This window comes from Anser anser, assembly GCF_964211835.1.
Source record: "Anser anser genome assembly, contig: HAP1_SCAFFOLD_233, whole genome shotgun sequence".
NCBI lineage: Eukaryota > Metazoa > Chordata > Aves > Anseriformes > Anatidae > Anser > Anser anser.
In genome coordinates, this window is record NW_028154196.1 from 1 (window position 1) to 17,353 (window position 17,353).

The following is a 17,353-nucleotide window of genomic DNA, read 5'->3' on the forward strand; positions in this document are numbered from 1 at the left end:
GAAACACTTTATGTCCCCACTGCAAAATGAGGGGCTTTACCTTGAGTGTTATGCACACTGTCAATAGAAAAGCACCGTAACAGAATCTGCCACGGCAGTTTGTATGTTACTGAAAGACCATCAGAGTGGGACTGCAGAAAGATCTTTCAGAAGTTCCAAAAAGCATGTGGGGGTGGGAGTATAGTTGTGTTAGATGACACAATCTTAGATAAAGATTTTGGTCTTAACGTAAAAGTAAGGGCGTCTACCGATTTCTTCAACTCCAACAACTGAAGCACAAGTCTGAAAAATCACCTTTAAGAATGCAATGAAAATATTTAACTCTTCTGTATGTTCATAGTTTGTTGTCAAGCAAAGGAATGAATGCTGATGCCTTAACTATCAAGAGCTGTAGCTTACAGAAGGACTACACCTTCCTGGTTTTTTCCCTTTAAAAACGTTAAATGCATGTGAAATTATTTGGGGGTGTTTTCACATGCAAAGCCTAATGCGATGCGTGCAAGCCCTGTCATCTTCTTCCTTTAGTAGTGTCGCATTAAGGGGTGTAGCCGATTGACCGTTACGGGTGCGGTCGGCTTCAGGGTACTGAACTATCACGGCCACGGATCCACCACCAACGCAGCACGCCCTCGCTCTAGTCGCGTTCAAGGAGAACTGTCACGGCCAGGAACAATGCAATTAAGTGCAGTTTATTACGGCAACAGATACACAGGTCCTTTGGATTGCCAGTGATAAATTCACTGTCTGCAAAAGCAAGCTAGCATGCATGAAATGCACAGGTACACGGCCTAGGTATTAAGACGTTAAAAAGCATAAAGACGCTAGAGATTTCTAAGTTTCCGTGGAGACGCCTGGTATAACCAAGCGTTCAGATCTTACCTCGCAGCATCCCAGTGGGCGGGGGGGGGGGGGGGGATGAGAGGCTCAGCCTGTCGACTGATGTCAGAAGGTATCCTTCGTGACAGTATCTCCCCCAACATTCACAGATTCACAGATTCACAGATTCACAGATTTTTCTAGGTTGGAAGAGACCTCAAGATCATCGAGTCCAACCTCCGACCTAACACTAAGTACTCCACTAAACCATATCCCCAAGCTCTACATCTAAACGTCTTTTAAAGACCTCCAGGGATGGTGACTCCACCACCTCCCTGGGCAGCCCGTTCCAATGCTTAATAACCCTTTCGGTAAAGAAGTACTTCCTAACATCCAACCTAAAACTCCCCTGTCGCAACTTTAGCCCATTCCCCCTCGTCCTGTCACCAGGCATGTGGGAGAATAGACCAACCCCCACCTCTCTACAGCCTCCTTTCAGGTAACTGTAGAGAGCGATGAGGTCGCCCCTGAGCCTCCTCTTCTCCAGGCTGAACAAGCCCAGCTCCCTCAGCCGCTCCTCGTAAGACTTGTTCTCCAGACCCCTCACCAGCTTGGTCGCCCTTCTCTGGACTCGCTCGAGCACGTCCATGTCCTTCCTGTAGCGAGGGGCCCAAAACTGAACACAGTACTCGAGGTGCGGCCTCACCAGAGCCGAGTACAGGGGCACAATCACTTCCCTCGACCTGCTGGCCACACTGCTTCTTATACAGGCCAGGATGCCGTTGGCCTTCTTGGCCACCTGGGCACACTGCTGGCTCATATTCAGCCGACTATCCACCAATACTCCCAGGTCCTTCTCGGCCAGGCAGCTTTCCAGCCACTCATCTCCCAGCCTGTAGCTCTGCTTGGGGTTGTTGCAGCCCAGGTTGCAGCCCATTCCCTTTCTCTTAAGCCAATTGATATTATTTTCTATCTTTTAGGTGGAGCTTGAGTGACTCCAGTCATGCGTATCTTGGTTGTGATTGGTAGAAATTACCTCGCTTGCGTTTAAAGGTACAGGCTCCGAGAAATTCAGAGGATGTGCTCAGTGAGGGGTGGTTGCACCTTGGAGGCGGGTAGCTTTTGGGATGGAGGGGTGCTTATAATGCCTAGTCATTTAAGGCAATTACTCCACAAGGAGAAGCAAGGAAGAGAAGGGATAAAAGGGAAAAAACAAGGAGAAAACCAGCTCCAGACTGACCTATAGTAACCTTTTGCTCATTAAGGGTCATTAAGGGTTAACACATTAGAAATCACACCTGTCAAAATGCTAATCCTTGCTAATGTGGGATTCGGTGTGTGTCCCCCTCCTCCTGTACCCCCTCCCCCCCGGTGTTCCTCTGTAATGCGCAAGCTCAGTAGAGATAAGTTAGGTGAGCTGTAATAACCAATCAAAAGGAGCCAAAGAGAGAGTTTTCACAAATTTCCTGTGTATGAATGACGGTGATTCGAGTCAGAGGTGTGCTTGCTTTGCGAAAGATAGCCAAGTACCTGACTCTGCAGAGTTCTGTAATTAATTATGTAATTAAAAGACCTTGGTGTGCATTCCAACTCTGGGTGAATAATTGGCGCGGTGCACTGGGCACGAACCTGCGGATAACATCTGTACTCAGTGTGATGCCTACAGACAATCCTTTACTGTTGGGACCTGCATATTTTTCTGTGCGTTCAACACAAACCCTTTGGCACAACTAGTTCCCTACGTAGCTGCCAGTTCACCACTCAGTTGCACTTCTGAAGAGGAAAAGCTATTTCCATCTAATGTAGGAGCACATACTCTAAATGCAAGCTTCACTCAGCTGGTCATTTACTGCAGGACAAGATTTGAAAACTGTTGTGGAGATTCTGTTGGGTTTTCTGCTTACAGAAAAATTAAGTGCTAGATCGCCCTCTACTCCACTTTGTAGTGCTGCGTTTAATGGAGATTCAAAGAATTTCATTTGCTCCTCCGTTTATGGACAATGAGCTGAAGGAACAGGTACAGCACGTTAGCCTGGAATGCCTTCCCTCCCAACCAAAGTAAACTGGAGCTGTAACTAACACAAGCAGAAACAAGGCTTCCACGTTTTCAGCTGAATAAAGTTCCAACAAAATCATCCTCTGGGATTTGAAGCTTACTTCAAATTACATGCCAACAACTCTTTTCCCTGAAAGGTCTTGCCCAGTTCTTACGTCATAGTAAAGTGTGTACCTATAAAATTTACAGTTAACGTCTTCACTTAGTTTGTCCAATTTTTGCATTATCGCTCAGCTGTGTGCTCATTTATAAGTTGATGCATGTATACAAGCTGCTGCTCAAGTCCTACGTCTTGTTTGCAATTCTTTGTTTCCTTGTTGCCAGCCTATTGTAAAGCGGATCCCTGCTGCTACTTGCTCTAGAAGAAAAGGAATCATCGCTTTGGTTACCAAATACCCGCTTCTGGAAACCAGAAGTGTTTTGGTCTCTCTTCCCTTCGAATGACTCCACACCTCTCATCAGATAATGGATTGCTGACCTAGAATCAGAGAACATCCCAAGGTGGAAAGGGCTCACAATAATGAGCGAGTCCAACTCCTGGCTCCACACAGGACCACCCCAAAAGCAGAGCCTATGTCTGAGAGCATTGTTCAAACACTTCTGGACCCCCGTCAGGCTCGGTGCCATGACCATTGCCCTGGGCAGCTGTCCCAGTGCCCGAGCGCCCTCTCAGGGCAGCACCTGAGGCGCACGGGTCTCGGCGGGGCGGCCCGGGAGGGGAGGAGGACGGCGGGGCGAAGCGGCCGCTCCCTCAGAGCCGTCTCCCCGCCGCCTCGCCCGCACGTCGGGGCTTTTTCGTGTCGGGGTTTTTTCGTGTTGCGCCCTCTGGCTCTCGCCGCGGGCGACATGCCGCTCCCCAGCGCGGACAGCTTGCGCGCGGGGCCTGCCCGCGGCGGCGGCGGGAGGGAAACCCCAACCGCAAAGCCCTCCCGGCAGGGAGAGCTCGGGGTGAGGGCCGGTCCGGCACCGACAGTAAAGACACGCCGGAGGAAACGCTCTGCTTTTAGCCGTGAGCACCGCGGCCAGGTTGAAAAGGCGTCACGCTGGAGCTCCGAGTTGGGCGGCGTTCCGAGGCCGTTGTGGCAGTTGTGGAGACGGCCTCGGCTGAGGTGGCGGCTGCTGTCGCTGCTGTCCCCTCTGTCCCCGCTGTTGCCGCTGTTCCCGGCGCCTGGAGACCCCCGGCAGCCCCCTGTGACAGGACCTGTGGCCCCGGGGAGCAGGACCTGTGGCCCCCTGTGCCCGCCGCCTCGTCGGCCATCCCGGCAGCAATCCTGCCAGCACAGAATAGCTCACTGGCTTTACGTGCGTTTCAGGGTAAAGTGACGATTAACTTCTATTTCCTGGCTTGGGTGCTGCTTTATTCTTTAACGGAGCTTCAGGTTTAAAGGTTAAACTCAGTTCTGTCAAGGTTAAACTCAGTTTTGTGAATGGCATCTTGGACAAAATCTTAAGCTGTGATTGACTCTCTGCTTAAGAGAGGCCAAACGTGTACCTACTGAGAAGCAGGTCATAGGTGATAAGCCCTCACAAATTAACTTGCTATCACAAAGTGACGCCCAGAAAAAGTGTATTCAAAAGCTAGGCTCATTATAGAATCACAACAAAGCCATCATGACTGGTGCAGTAGACAGTGAGGTAGAGGGTGAGCCCTGGAAAGACAGAAGTAAAGTAGCAGCGAAATGCAGGTACCTTTGTGCACACGAAGCAGAAAAGCGCAGGCAGTAAAGTAATAGTGCTCCATTACTAGCGTGAGCAACAATTATATATAAATCGCAACCATTATCTATTAGATAATAGGTAATAATTAATAGATAATTGCAAAGCTCCAAAAATGCAATAAATAACTGATTCCCCTCAGAGAATGTCATTTGCATTTTTATATTAAAAAGACTCCAGAGTTGTAATGGATTAAAATCCTACGAAAGTGAAAGAAATGGCATCAGCCACTAGTTCTGCAGAAGCTAAAAGTAATACTGATAGAGTTTTGATGGAAATTTTTCCTTTGTGTGTTTAGTTTTGGGGATTCCTTTTAAATCATTCATACCAGCAATTTAGTTCTTAAAGGCCGTTTCTTTGAGATTAAGTGACAGGACTTGTACTACTCTTTTCTTCTTGGAATGCTTCTTGGTATTCTTACGTCAGCCAGAACATTTGTCTCTGCCGCAGATGAGAACAATGACCATAGTTAACAAGCCCAAATCTTCAAAGTCTAAAAAGCCATCTTCAAGGCGGTCTGGCAAATCCAAGAAACCGAGTACTAAAAAACCGATGTCACGCACCGCAAACTGGGGCCGGATACCACCTGCAGAAGATTCAAGCCAAGTCTCTGTGGCCCAAGGATGTGGAGGTGCTATTTATTGTAGATCCTCTGAAAAATCTAAGCCTTTTGCCCAAAGAGATCTAAGTAAGTGTGCGCTTTATCCTGCCTCTGTTTTCTTCAAAACAAAAGTAGAAAGTGCAGTTCTTACTTGTTGCACTGATAGAGAACGGGACTACTGTGAATAAAGACTTCCAAAGCGATTCTCCTAAGGCAACTGAAGTGACTGACGTTACAGAAATTAATTTTGATATATTTACAGTCGACAGAGAAATATGGGGAGCATTTTGTAATGCACAGATTCATCCATATCTTTTCTGTTTTGCAAAGAAAAGTGTTTGATTGTTGCTATTCACAGGTTCCATTATTCACAGGTTTTTGAATGCTAAGATTGCTCAGGAAAAGATCTGATATTTGTAGGGGTACCGTCATTCCTAGTTATTTGTTTTTACATTGTCCTTGCATTTATTACCATATAATTTCAAGTCTAAGTTTGTGGTTGAAGTTATAATAAGGAAAAAAGCATATAATAAGGAAAAAATTAAAATGGTTGACTAAACTTTTTTTTCCCAAAACGTTGTGTTGACCAGCCAATTTGAATATGGCGGTATTAAAGGTGTCTGCAATAAGTTTTTCTGTTTTGGATTGTAGCTAGTTCCTCTAGGTGCTCCTGCAGAATAGTATTTTTACTATGCCTATATATACTTTATATATTCACTATACCTATATATACTTAATACCTTTCTTAGAAACAAACAAACAAAATCTCTTTTTAAATATAACTTTCTTGCAGTTGTTAATGATGGAATTGCTCCGCCACAAAGGATTCTTTTTCCACCTGAGAAGATACGTATGGATTGGCAAGAAACACAAAGTGTTGGAGTTGGCCTGTACAATCTTGGCAACACGTGTTTTCTTAATGCTACTCTACAGTGTTTGACCTACACCCCCCCACTTGCCAATTACATGCTTTCTCTTGAGCACAGCCAGTCATGTGAGTACTTTCTAACAGTATTTTAAATCTATTGGATAGCTGTGAAGGTGAAAGAACAGCAGTGATTCTGTGAGACAAACTTACTTGCCTGATTTTACCTGTAGAAGCTGGCTTTGAGCATTGTATTAGCAGCAGGCTCGGAATAGCATATGGAGTGCGTTTAATGCACCATGTGTTTTGTTTGTTTGTTTGTTTTTTTAAAAGGATCTTTTCTTGCTTCATGGGAATAATGAAGTGCATTGGACAGTAATGCATTTAATGAACATTTGGCATTTGGGCTATTTGGGCTTCCTGCTGCTAGAAAGGCAATAAAATTTAGGATGTTGGCATCATAGGTCTTTAGTCTGCACAGCCGAGGTTCCATAATGCACTACAATAAAGGGTCTGTTTGTTGTTGAACCAATTAAAAAAAAAAAAAAAAAAAAAAACCTAGAAAGCAATATGAGCTGTTATGAACACGACTAGATTTTTTTGTGGGACTGAATTAAAATCTAGACTGATTTTGTCCTAAATAAAATGTTGTACTATAAAGTAAATGTTGTACTAAACCTGTATGCTTTTTAGGCTGGTATCTTTGTATCGATACCTAGAAATTTAACTGTTTTCTTCCTGTATATAGAAATCGTTTCAGTTAAGAATCCTGTTGAAAAAAGGAGGGCAGAAGTACTATTACATACATTACTGTAATTTTTCCTTTCTCCCAAAGGACTCATAGCTCTGTATCATGAAGCTCACCTGACAGCACTGTGCTGAAAATAACCCACATTCTCTTAATGCTGTATCATCAACGTCAAATATTCTTTCCTCATACATTTTGCAACCTGTGGAGTTCACATTCCTGTCAGCCTTTACAAACGTGACTTTGCAGTAGTCTTTTAGATTTCTCATCACAAAATGCACTTGAATACAGGCTTAATGGATATTTTTATTCTATAAAGTTGTGTGAAATGAAATGTTAGGAGGCTGTTGGGACAAGGAGAGTGGATATTGTATCTATAGTTTAAATGTTACTTATATGTTTGTTTGTAGTTATGTCTGTTTCGCTAGACTGGGATGCTTTCTTCTTTCACTCTTCAGGTCGTGAACAAGATTTTTGCATGATGTGCACGATGGAGACTCACATTAACCAGGCCCTGCGTTGCACTGTTGATGCCATCGAGCCTACGCGTGTTATCAATAATCTCAGTCGTAAGTGGCTTCAGATGTGTTTCTTTTTCAGCATCTTGTAATCTTCAAATAATTATTTGATGTGTATAAATGGTTTTAACACTATAAAGAAGAGAGATTTTAGAAACAGGAGAATTACTTCATTTTTAAATGAGGTAAATACTATCATCTTCTTATTTAGGAATAGGACAACATTTCCGTTTTGGCAGTCAAGAAGACGCACACGAGTTCTTGCGCTATACTGTTGATGCTATGCAGGAAGTGTGCTTGAATGGAAGCACCAAGTAAGCATAAACAAATTCACTTTTATACGTTCTCTAGCACCTTTTAGGCCTTTATTTACTATCAAAACTGAAAGTCTAGGTCATCCTTGGTTTTCATAAAACTCTTTGAAGAGTTAACTGTGTGCCTTAAATCTTCTGAGGTCTGATTATAATTTATTTCCAGATTGGACAGATCTTCTCAAGCTACCACCACCATTCATCAAATATTTGGAGGATTTCTAAGATCAAGAGGTACTTTTAAAAATATTCCTGTCCTTAGAACTGATCTGTGTCTTTTGTCGGTAGTAAAGCAGTCTGTAGTTTGTCTGAAGTAGTATCTATCGACAACTTGAATGTGGACAGTTACTCTCCTTCACGTGTTGTTAAGCATTTATATTTTGCTTCCAGTGAAGTGCTTGAATTGCAAAGCAGTTTCGGATACGTATGAGGCATTTCTTGATATCACTTTGGATGTAAAGGTAGGAGGTTTTGTAAATATAATTTATGATGTTTAAGTACATGTATAACTTTCTAAATTAAACTTGTTTAACTTAAAAAACCAAACCACGTACAATGTTAAAATATAAGAGCTTGGTGGTGGTTAGAAAGTGGATTGGACTTTGTCCTTCTGTGGAACCCCTGTAAATAGTCTCCACGTCTGCATTGGGTTTAAGGGGAAAGAATTTTATTGCTGCACAAAGTATAATACTGTCACACTTCTTTGTTGTTCTACCTCAATATACATCTAATTGTTAGACTGCTGGATTTGTTGCCGGTATTGATGACAAAGCACACTATAGATGCTGTCTGCGTTACTGGAAAATGATTTGTTTCAAAGTAGAATGACTTCCAGGTGAGGTAAACGCTGAGCATGCTCTTTCTGCCTCCTTCTTGACAGTGCTCATAGTAGATCGCTTAAGTATGTATTAGTCAGGTTCTCTTATAAACTCCTAGTGCGTCTCTGGAATTTTGAATTTACAGTGACTTTACGCTCTTCTTTCTCGCTCCTCTAGGCGGTTTCATCTGTTACCAGAGCTCTAGAACTATTTGTGAAACCTGAAGAGCTGGATGGAGAGAATTGCTATAAATGTAGCGAGTAAGATCATTACTAATTATGTCTTAATACTAGATATTAGTTTTATATATTACATGACTTAGAGCGTAAGTTATCCTTTAACTTCATTTAGAAATAAGGAGACGCAGCTTTGTTGTTGTTGTTGTTGTTGCTTCATTTCGTAGTAGTGGTGAGCTGAAGCAAGGAGCTATGGAGAATGATTTGGAGTGGAAGGCAGCAGCAGGTTCCTGCAGGTCCCAGCGTTCACTGTGAAACAAAGTTAGATTGAGTGTCAGGGAATGTGAGCTGGCTCCGTGGTAATGAATGTTAGCAGCCTGTGCTGGCTCACTAAACAGCGTCTTGCACAGCTCTTGAACTGTGAAACCTGTCGATGTGGACTAATGCCTGAAATGAGCTCCCTTAAGCCTAACCCGTGCACAGGGAAAGCCTATTGAGTTCAGGCGCTCTCTGTGCTGATCAATATGTAAGATGTTTCTACGTATGTGAGAAACAATTGAACATTTGCATAAGATGGTTTGGCAAAACAAGCTGTTAGTCAAACATCCCCTCAGAAAAGCACAGAGTGCCCGGCTCAGTTCTGTAGGATTCATGCCTGACCCCTCTAAATGAAAAATGCAGTATCCACTTCTTGTTGTCGGATACTAAGGAAATTAGGGTGTCGAATCAAGAGCGTCCAATAGGTTATTAAAGCAATTTAATCCCAGGTTCGTCTTGGCCTGCGGATCCTAGAAAGCAACATGCAGCGTATTCAGGATTCTCATAAGTGATGTCTGAGGAAGAGAAAGAACTGTAATAGCACCTCACATCTGAATTGCATGGTCTTTCCTTAATGTGCTCTTTGAGGTGTGATCGGTTCAGTCACACTTAAAGCCAGAATTTTCTGTCTTTTTGTGAGCTTAAAAGGAAAGGCCTTGCACATGTACAGTACTTTTTCCATTGCTGATAACTGTTATTAGTCTTATATATAACTCATTTTTAATATTTTTTGTTTATATTTTATAACTCCCTGGTAATACGCTTTCATGAGAGATTCCTGTTCCCGCTGTGCTCTGAGTTGTTGGTAAAACTTACCTTCTTCTCTGTATTAACAAACGTGACATGCAGTGAATGGGTTTATGAAAAGAAAAAACCAAACATATGATGCAAGTAAATATCATTCAAATAGCATAAGCATGCGTGAGACATTAAAAGGAGTTTGTTTTGGGGGCGAAAAAGAAGATGCTTTCAAACACTTGTCTCTGCTTGTTTTTAAGGTGTAAAAAGATGGTTCCTGCATCCAAGAGATTTACCGTACACCGTTCTTCCAACGTTCTCACAATATCACTGAAAAGATTTGCAGATTTCACAGGTGGAAAGATCAACAAGCTATATTAAGAATATACCTTAAGAATATAGAGAAATGGTCTGCTTTTATTTTCATTTTCTCTTTTTTTCATTTTTCTCTTAATATCAGTAAAGTTCCTGCTTGACAAGAAGCATAAACTTTCCTCTGAGAAGGCTAATTCATCAGGAAACAGTTGTCTGCAACTTCTAGTATTAAACGTTGCTTATGGGAAGACTTATTTTTAGTGAATCAAGAGATATATTCATATAATTCCAGTCTCTGTTTTTTGGAAGTGTTTTTCTCTGGCTAGTCTGCGAAGTACTCTGATATAATTTTTCTATCTTCTTGGTCTCTCTTTAGGAGGTAAAATATCCTGAATATTTGGACCTCCAAGCCTACATGTCTCAATCAAGTGGAGAACCACTCCTCTATGCCTTATATGCGGTGCTGGTGCATCATGGAATCAACTGTCGCACAGGACACTATGTATGCTACATGAAGGTAGAAGTCAACATCATTTCTAACAGGGTAAAAGGTTGTGCTGGCAAACCAGTTAAAGTGTTACTAGTAGTACTGTTTCTAGGCAAAAAGATTTTCTGAAATAATCCCAAACTTGAAAATGGGATCTTGTATAAAATCTTAAGCTGTGATTGACTCTCTGCTTAAGAGAGGCCAAACGTGTACCTACTGAGAAGCTAGGTGATAAGTGTTTTTGTACACTTATAAGTGGTCATTTTGTAAAGAGACTGCTGAAAAATCTGAACACTGCTGCTGCAGAACTCTGAATGGGGGGCTAGCAACTGTTTTAACTGATCTGGAATCTTGAGTTTACTTTTCAGTGGACAGGAGGAGAGTCTCTCAAGGCAAACAGAAATAACACCCGATACTCATGTCAACATAAATTTATGCTCAGAGTGTAGGTGTAGGAACAGCGTCGGTATGTATATGGAACATCGGGAGAGGAAACTATATCGGTATTTACAGCTTTTCTACTTCCTTGTCAGAGAGACGTTATCTCCAAATTAGAAATTGATGTATTTTGAATAAGGGCTGGTGGATCGGATTTATTCTTACTAGTGTTAATATTTGCTCTTGAATAGTACTTAATATCTGGTAACGCATCAATCAATCGTCAAAAATAAACTTAAAAATGTGTAAGGCTTATCTCGTTGGTCGATACAAAGACCAAGGTCTTTTCTCTTTTCTCTTTTTTTTTTTTCCCAGTATTGTTTTTCTGTTTTCCTTCTCACTGCAGTCTTGATTTTGTTTCTTGTCCCTTAAGTATGTTTTCAATGTGTTGTTGAAACATTTTCCCTTTCAATCCGAAAAAAGGAGCTGTCACTGGTGTCTGCAAGTTGAAGACTGGAGCTTATCTGAAAATCACTGAGCCCAAGAGCTGTCACCTTAGTCTTCCAATAGGACGGGGATGTCTTCATTTCTCAGTTAAATGCATTTTTCAGGTTTGTGTATTATTTTCTCAGGAACGGAAAGTGTGCGCACAATTTGCCAGTTGTGGGACTAGGAGTTCTCTTATTTCCTGTGCTTTGTTTAACCTGTCTTAAGTTTAATGGATAGCAATCAAGGTGTACTAGAAATCTGAAAACACTTTATGCTTTGTTCTCTCAGTCATTTTGGTATAACAAACTAGCTTATGGTTTAAACCCTCCATTAGGTTAGCATTTTCCCTAAACGTAACAAGTCCCTGTGTGCTACAGGAAGACAGTAACAAAAAATTAAGTATAGATATTCATCCTGTCATTATTCAGCTTCTGCCTATGGACACACAATTACGCTTATTTAAAGCGGTATCCTCTTGAAACCTAATCAGCATGTTAGAAAGGACTTAGTTATCGGCTTTTGTCCTGGAGGGCTGAGGTTTGGTCTGTTTTGTTTTACATTCAGCATTTCCTTTTCTAGCTTCCATTCCCCTGTTGTTTTGCATGAGGAAAACATGCGGCTTTACAAAGTAGAACGGAAAGAGATGCTTTTCAGTCTAACTTTTCAGTTTTTTGTAGGAGTTTTAAATGTGGTGGGTGCAAAACAGCATAAGTACTGCTGCCAAAGTTATATTCAAACAAGTATTTCTTGGAGAAGCAGAAGAAGCCCAGGGAGAAATAAATTTACAAACATGCTCTTCATGCTCTCCTTTCCCAAGATTTCTCTGAGATATATCCCATAGTCTGTGGGTTTTGAGGTATGTGGTTCCCAGGAGTGAAAAGGAGGGCCAAACAGCTCTCCTCTTGGATCTCAACGTGCCAGGGCTTTAGTGTACTGCCACTTATGGCTCCGCTTTTCACCTGGAAAAAGCGACCTCATGCTGTAAACTGAGGAGCCCTGCAATTGTTCTACTTGTTGTTTTTTTTTTTTTTTTTTTTTCCCTGCTCGTATAGGCTTAGAAATGTGCTGATGAAACAATAAAAAAGCCAGCTTGGTACATCTCCTTACAAAAAAATAAGTACAAATTTGAGCTCCTGATTGGCTTCATGCTGAACTCTGTGCTGTTCTTGTCGTAATCTTGGTCTCTCAGTAGATAATATGGTTTAATTAAGAATAGAATCATGTGATGAAGAAGATCTCACACTGCAACAAATTCAACATCTCAAATGAAATTTTACATTTTCCGTGATTTTCTTTCTGAGCAGAAGTGTGTAGTATTAAATATATATATATATATCTGTGATGAAGCCACGGTCGCAGTTACTCAGATATCTTAATAAGCACTTGCAGGAAGATAAATTGCTGCATCTTTTAGCATTATTTAATTGTAGGGTTAGAGACATGTTGATTCAACAGAGCTGTAAAGTTTCTAAGAGGTCACTTTGAAAAATACCAGCTAAATTACTGGCAAGACTGCACCCGTTCTTAAAAACAAACAACCCCCCCAAATCATCTGTTTTCCTCTTACAGGTAACTGAAGTAATCCCCAAAGAAGACAGTTCACTATCCATAGGCAAGTTTTATTTTTAAACATTTTCTACATTTTATACCTAGCCACAACTTAACAACCAGTTAACGGTGACAATCCTGTTCAGTGTTGAAAATGTCATTCTGGCATAGGAAACAAAGGACTTCATCTTCTTGCTTTACAGCTGAATGTCTTCTACATAATGTTTGGAGAAGTGAAATCTTGCAAGAGGTTTTCAAAAATTCTGCCCGGTTTGGATGATGAAGTAAATTGCCATAGTCAGTAGATTCTGGCACTGACAAGTTCCTTCAAGCTAAAGAGGGAGTGCGATTGTTGCAAAGCATGTCTGTATTTTGAGACAGGGACGACCACAAGTTTTAATCTTAAAATACGACATGGAGGGGAGGCTGGTTGTTCACACATTCTTGCAAACATTAATACAATCTGTCCCATTATCAAGAACAAAATTAGGGACTGAACAGAGGTCTTTCAAATACTAGTGTTGCAAAAATAGACTTTTTATGCTACTAATGTCAAAAGAATCCTGATTGTACTAAACTGTAAGTGTCTCTTCTAGCTGATAAATCAGGAACAGCACAGAAGAAAATGCGTCTGCTCTAATGCTCTTTGGGCTTCGGTGAATTCTCTGGCCAGCAGATGGCGAACTCGCTTTTTCTAAACCAGTCAAAAGTATAGGGAGAAAGTAAATGTCTTGCACACATTACACAAGTCCAGGGCATTGGGATCACTGGGCTACATGAGTGAAAGAGATGCACCCCAACAGTACCCCACTTAGATACGCTGCTTGAAACATAAGCAGGATAGGAGGGCTGTGCAAAGCAATTTTGGTAAATTGAGAAATTCATGTATTTCATCAAGCCTGAAGATACTAATTAGTTTCATGTGGGGGAAGGTCAGTCTTTCAAAGAAAAGAAAAAACGTCTCTTAAGCAGGATTTTCTGAATGGTGGAATCTAATCTGAAAAAAGGCTACTTCAGCAGGTTATTTATTTATTTATTTATTTTTAACTGTATTGAACCTCTCAAGTAAGCTAGGAGCAGACTAGGAACAACTGAGGACTTGTTAGAGTGTGCCTTTTCACCTGGACTCATGTTACTTTGAATAAATTAACAAGGATAGCTAGTGATAATTTGTGATTTAAGGAAATCCCAGATACGTGAGAGAAAGAGCAGCGTTAAAGCAGTTAAATTCCTGCTCTCTCTAATAAGTGCTCTCTCTAGCCAGTTTCTGAACGCTTCTGTTCTGTGGCTAGGATTTGGTCAGCTTGACCACAAGATCACTAGTAAAACAAGGATGCCGTCCAGTCAAACCTTCAAATGAATGTAACTTACCTAAGGTCTACCATTTGCTATCAAAGCAGGTACCTTTGTCCTAATATTCTGTACAGTTGACCAATTTTAGCATGGAACTGAAATGCAGTCAGTTTAATGGGAGGGCTTTGGAAGCTGCCTTCAACAGTCAGTTCAGCCCTGTAGTCAGAGAGCAGATCAAGCCATGTGCAGGGTTGTGACTTCTCTCTTTAGAAAGAAAACCACTGAGCCAGACAGTTCCATGTTGAGTATCACAACAGGGAATGACATTTCTTCCCTTTGTCTTTCAGATGCAGAGCTTACTGATGGAAGCCTTCAATACTCAGACTAAACCTACCATCAAAACGGACGACCTTTTTACCATCCAAACCAACCATTTTTCCATCAAACCCAACAACTTGGGTTTTGAAATGAAACTGGTAAGCCACAAGTCCTTATTGAATCTATTTTTCAGTGAAAGGGTTTTCTCTGTAACCTGATCATTTAAACTGTTGTGCTTAAAAGAAGGTCACTTGCAAGAGCGGTTATAATCCATGCTAATCCATGCTCCGTGCTGTTCCTTACAGTCAGCACACCAGGTTCCCCCAGTGCGGTAACATGTAAGGGTGGAAGCCTAGGGAACACTCAGGTAATGCTGCTATAGCATACCCTGAAAGCCTCCTCAATTCTCTACAGTTTCTTTAAAATGTGAATGTTAGTTTAATTTTCCTAGTCACTTTAAGCAATTACTCCACAAGACCTTATTGTTCTCCACAACTCCCTCTTAGAGGTTGTAGCAGCGTGGGGGTTGGCCTTTCTCCCAAGCAGCAAGCAACAGGAGAAGAGGAATTGGCCTCAAGTTTCACCCAGGAAGGCATGGGGTGGATATGAGGAAAAAATTCTTCCCTGAAAGGATTGTGAGTCCTTGGAAGAGGCTGCCCAGGGAAGGAGTTGAATCACCGTCCCTGCAGCTCTGCAAAAGACATGTAGATGTGGTGCTTGGGGACGTGGTTTAGTGGTAGACTTGGCAGGGCTGGGTTAGCGCTTGGACTTGATGACCTCAGAGCTCTTTTCCAGCCTAAAGGATTTGACAATTCTATGGTAATAAGCACAAGTGCTGAGACACAGAGCTGACCAAGCAAACATAGAGACAAGGACAAGACATGAACCATGAGGATTCTTAACAGAAGAGTAGAGAAAGCAGCTAGAAATAGAAGATCTTTTTAGAAGAGAACTTTCCAAGCTAGAGAAAGAGGAAAGCATATGTGTGTAACTTCAAACTTGAACAAGAAAGGAAAAGCATGCTAAACACTGACAAGAAAAACACAAAGAAATATAAACACCAACACTTCAGACTAAAACTTCAAGAATGATTTGGCATTTGTTATCTTGTTGAGGTTTACGGAAGTTGCCAGAAATATTTTTTTTCTGGGGGTGAATCTGATAAATTATCTTAAATTTAACTGTCACTGACAAACCTGTGAGTCCGAGGAAATAGATACTGAGTGGTGTCCCAGTAGGCAGGAGGGCAGCGGTGGCTGTGTCACCCAGGTGTCACAATGGGCAGCGGTGGCTGTGTCATCCAGGCGTCACAGTGGGGCCGTGACATGGCAGCCCAGTCAGGATAAAAGGCCCCTGGTTGCAGGCAGGCCCCAGTCGGGATGGAAGCCCCTGGCAGCAGGCAGCAGAGGGCAGAGCAGGGCAGGACAGGGAGGTGAGTGCGCAATGGAGCAGGGGCTGAAGTGCAGTGCGAGCCTGAATGGTCCAGGAACCAATGTGGGGAGGAGATGCTTGTGTGCTCATCCCAGTGCAGAGATGATGCCTGGGTGCCTGAGAAGGTGCCCGCGGGACTCAGGAGCTGCTTTCTTGCTCGATGGAAGTTCTTGGCTATGGCAAGAAGAATCTGGGTGCTCCCCAGGCTTCTTAGCTGCTGTGTCCAGATACTCCCTGGGTGTGCAGGGAGATGCTTGGTTTCTCCAAGAAGACAGCTGGGTGATGCAGAGATTTTTTTGGATGTCTCAGGAAGATGGATTGGTGATCCTGGCTGTTTCTTGGTGGCTCCAGAGAAATGCTTGAGTGCTATTTGGGGATGCTTGTGTACCCTAGGAGATGTGGTTGTGTGCCCAAGGGAGAGGCTAGTTTGATCCAGGGTAAAGCTGTGTTTCTCCAGGGAGGATTTTGGGTGCTCCAGGGAGATGGTTGGGTGCTTTTTGTGTGATGCTTGGCTCCAGGGAGATGCTGGAGTGCTGTGGGGAGATGCTTAGTTCCTGCTCTTTGGTATCTGTGTCCCCTGGGGGGGTGCGTGCATGAGCACGGGGACATACTTGAATGACCCTGGTAGGTACTTGTGCAGCCCTCAGAAGCTCTTGGGTGCCAAGGGAGGTGCTTCCCATGTCCAGTGGGATGTTTGTGTGCCCCAGGTGGTGTTTTGGTGCCCTGGGGAGATGCTTGGGTTCTCCAGTCAGATGTAGGACTGTGGTGGGAAGGTTCCTGTGTGAGGTGCAATGAGGTGCTTGGGTATTGCAGGGAGGTGCTTCTGTGCTGCAGGGAGATGCTTGGGTGCCTGGGGCAGAGCTTTGTGTGATTAGGGGATAGATTTTTGTGCTCTAAGGTGCAGCCAAACATTCCCCAGACCATTCCCCATCTTGGGAGCACCCAAGCATCTCCCCAGAGCACCCAACCATATTGTACTAGGAGTACCCAAGCAGCTCCCCAGAGTACACGAGCATGTCCAAGGAGCATTCAGGCACCTCCCTAGAGAAGACATGAACCTCCCTAGGGAAAGAACCAGTCTCCCTTGGGAATACAAGCATCTTCCTGGAGCACTCTCCACGACACCCAAGCCTCTCGCCAAGGAACATAAGCACCTCTTGAAATCACCGAGATTTTCCCCAGGGCACACAAGCCTTGTGTTGGAGTAGACAAGCATCTCCCCAGGACACCTAAGCACTACATTCTACCTGTGAGGCATCATCCAAGAGCATTCCAGCACCTTCCAGGAGATCCCAACATCACCCTGAGCTCACAAGGTTCTGCCCGGCTCAGCCAGGCATCTCTCTGGAGCACCCAAGCATCATTGTAGGGCATCCAAACATGACCCTTTTAAGGACCCAAGCATTTTGGGTA

The 17,353-nt window shown here is 42.9% G+C and overlaps 1 protein-coding gene and 1 long non-coding RNA gene across 2 annotated transcripts; both read left to right on the forward strand.

Annotated features, from left to right (window-relative positions):
- Positions 1–1,795: 1,795 nt before the first annotated feature.
- On the forward strand, positions 1,796–10,295 carry LOC310890377 (ubiquitin carboxyl-terminal hydrolase 42-like). Its single transcript, XM_083852728.1, has 9 exons — positions 1,796–4,186; positions 5,039–5,276; positions 5,983–6,183; positions 7,261–7,371; positions 7,532–7,634; positions 7,798–7,865; positions 8,022–8,092; positions 8,627–8,709; positions 9,942–10,295. The coding sequence occupies exons 1-9, from the start codon at positions 3,446–3,448 to the stop codon at positions 10,060–10,062; spliced, it is 1,737 nt and encodes a 578-aa protein (XP_083708854.1). The 5' UTR covers positions 1,796–3,445; the 3' UTR covers positions 10,063–10,295.
- A 251-nt stretch (positions 10,296–10,546) lies between these two features.
- LOC310890378 lies at positions 10,547–15,944 on the forward strand. The gene is made up of 3 exons (XR_014577227.1): positions 10,547–11,472; positions 12,920–12,962; positions 14,539–15,944. It is a non-coding gene; the product is annotated as an uncharacterized lncRNA (long non-coding RNA).
- Positions 15,945–17,353: the final 1,409 nt, after the last annotated feature.

What these genes read in the sequence shown, in the direction of transcription:
- LOC310890377 (XM_083852728.1), top strand. Translation starts at nt 3,446, where the DNA reads ATGTCTGAGAGCATTGTTCAAACACTTCTGGACCCCCGTCAGGCTCGG. An exon ending in AGGATTTCTAAGATCAAGAG is followed by an intron (nt 7,866 to 8,021) that starts GTACTTTTAAAA and finishes TTTTGCTTCCAG; the next exon opens with TGAAGTGCTTGAATTGCAAA. An exon ending in ATATCACTTTGGATGTAAAG is followed by an intron (nt 8,093 to 8,626) that starts GTAGGAGGTTTT and finishes TCGCTCCTCTAG; the next exon opens with GCGGTTTCATCTGTTACCAG.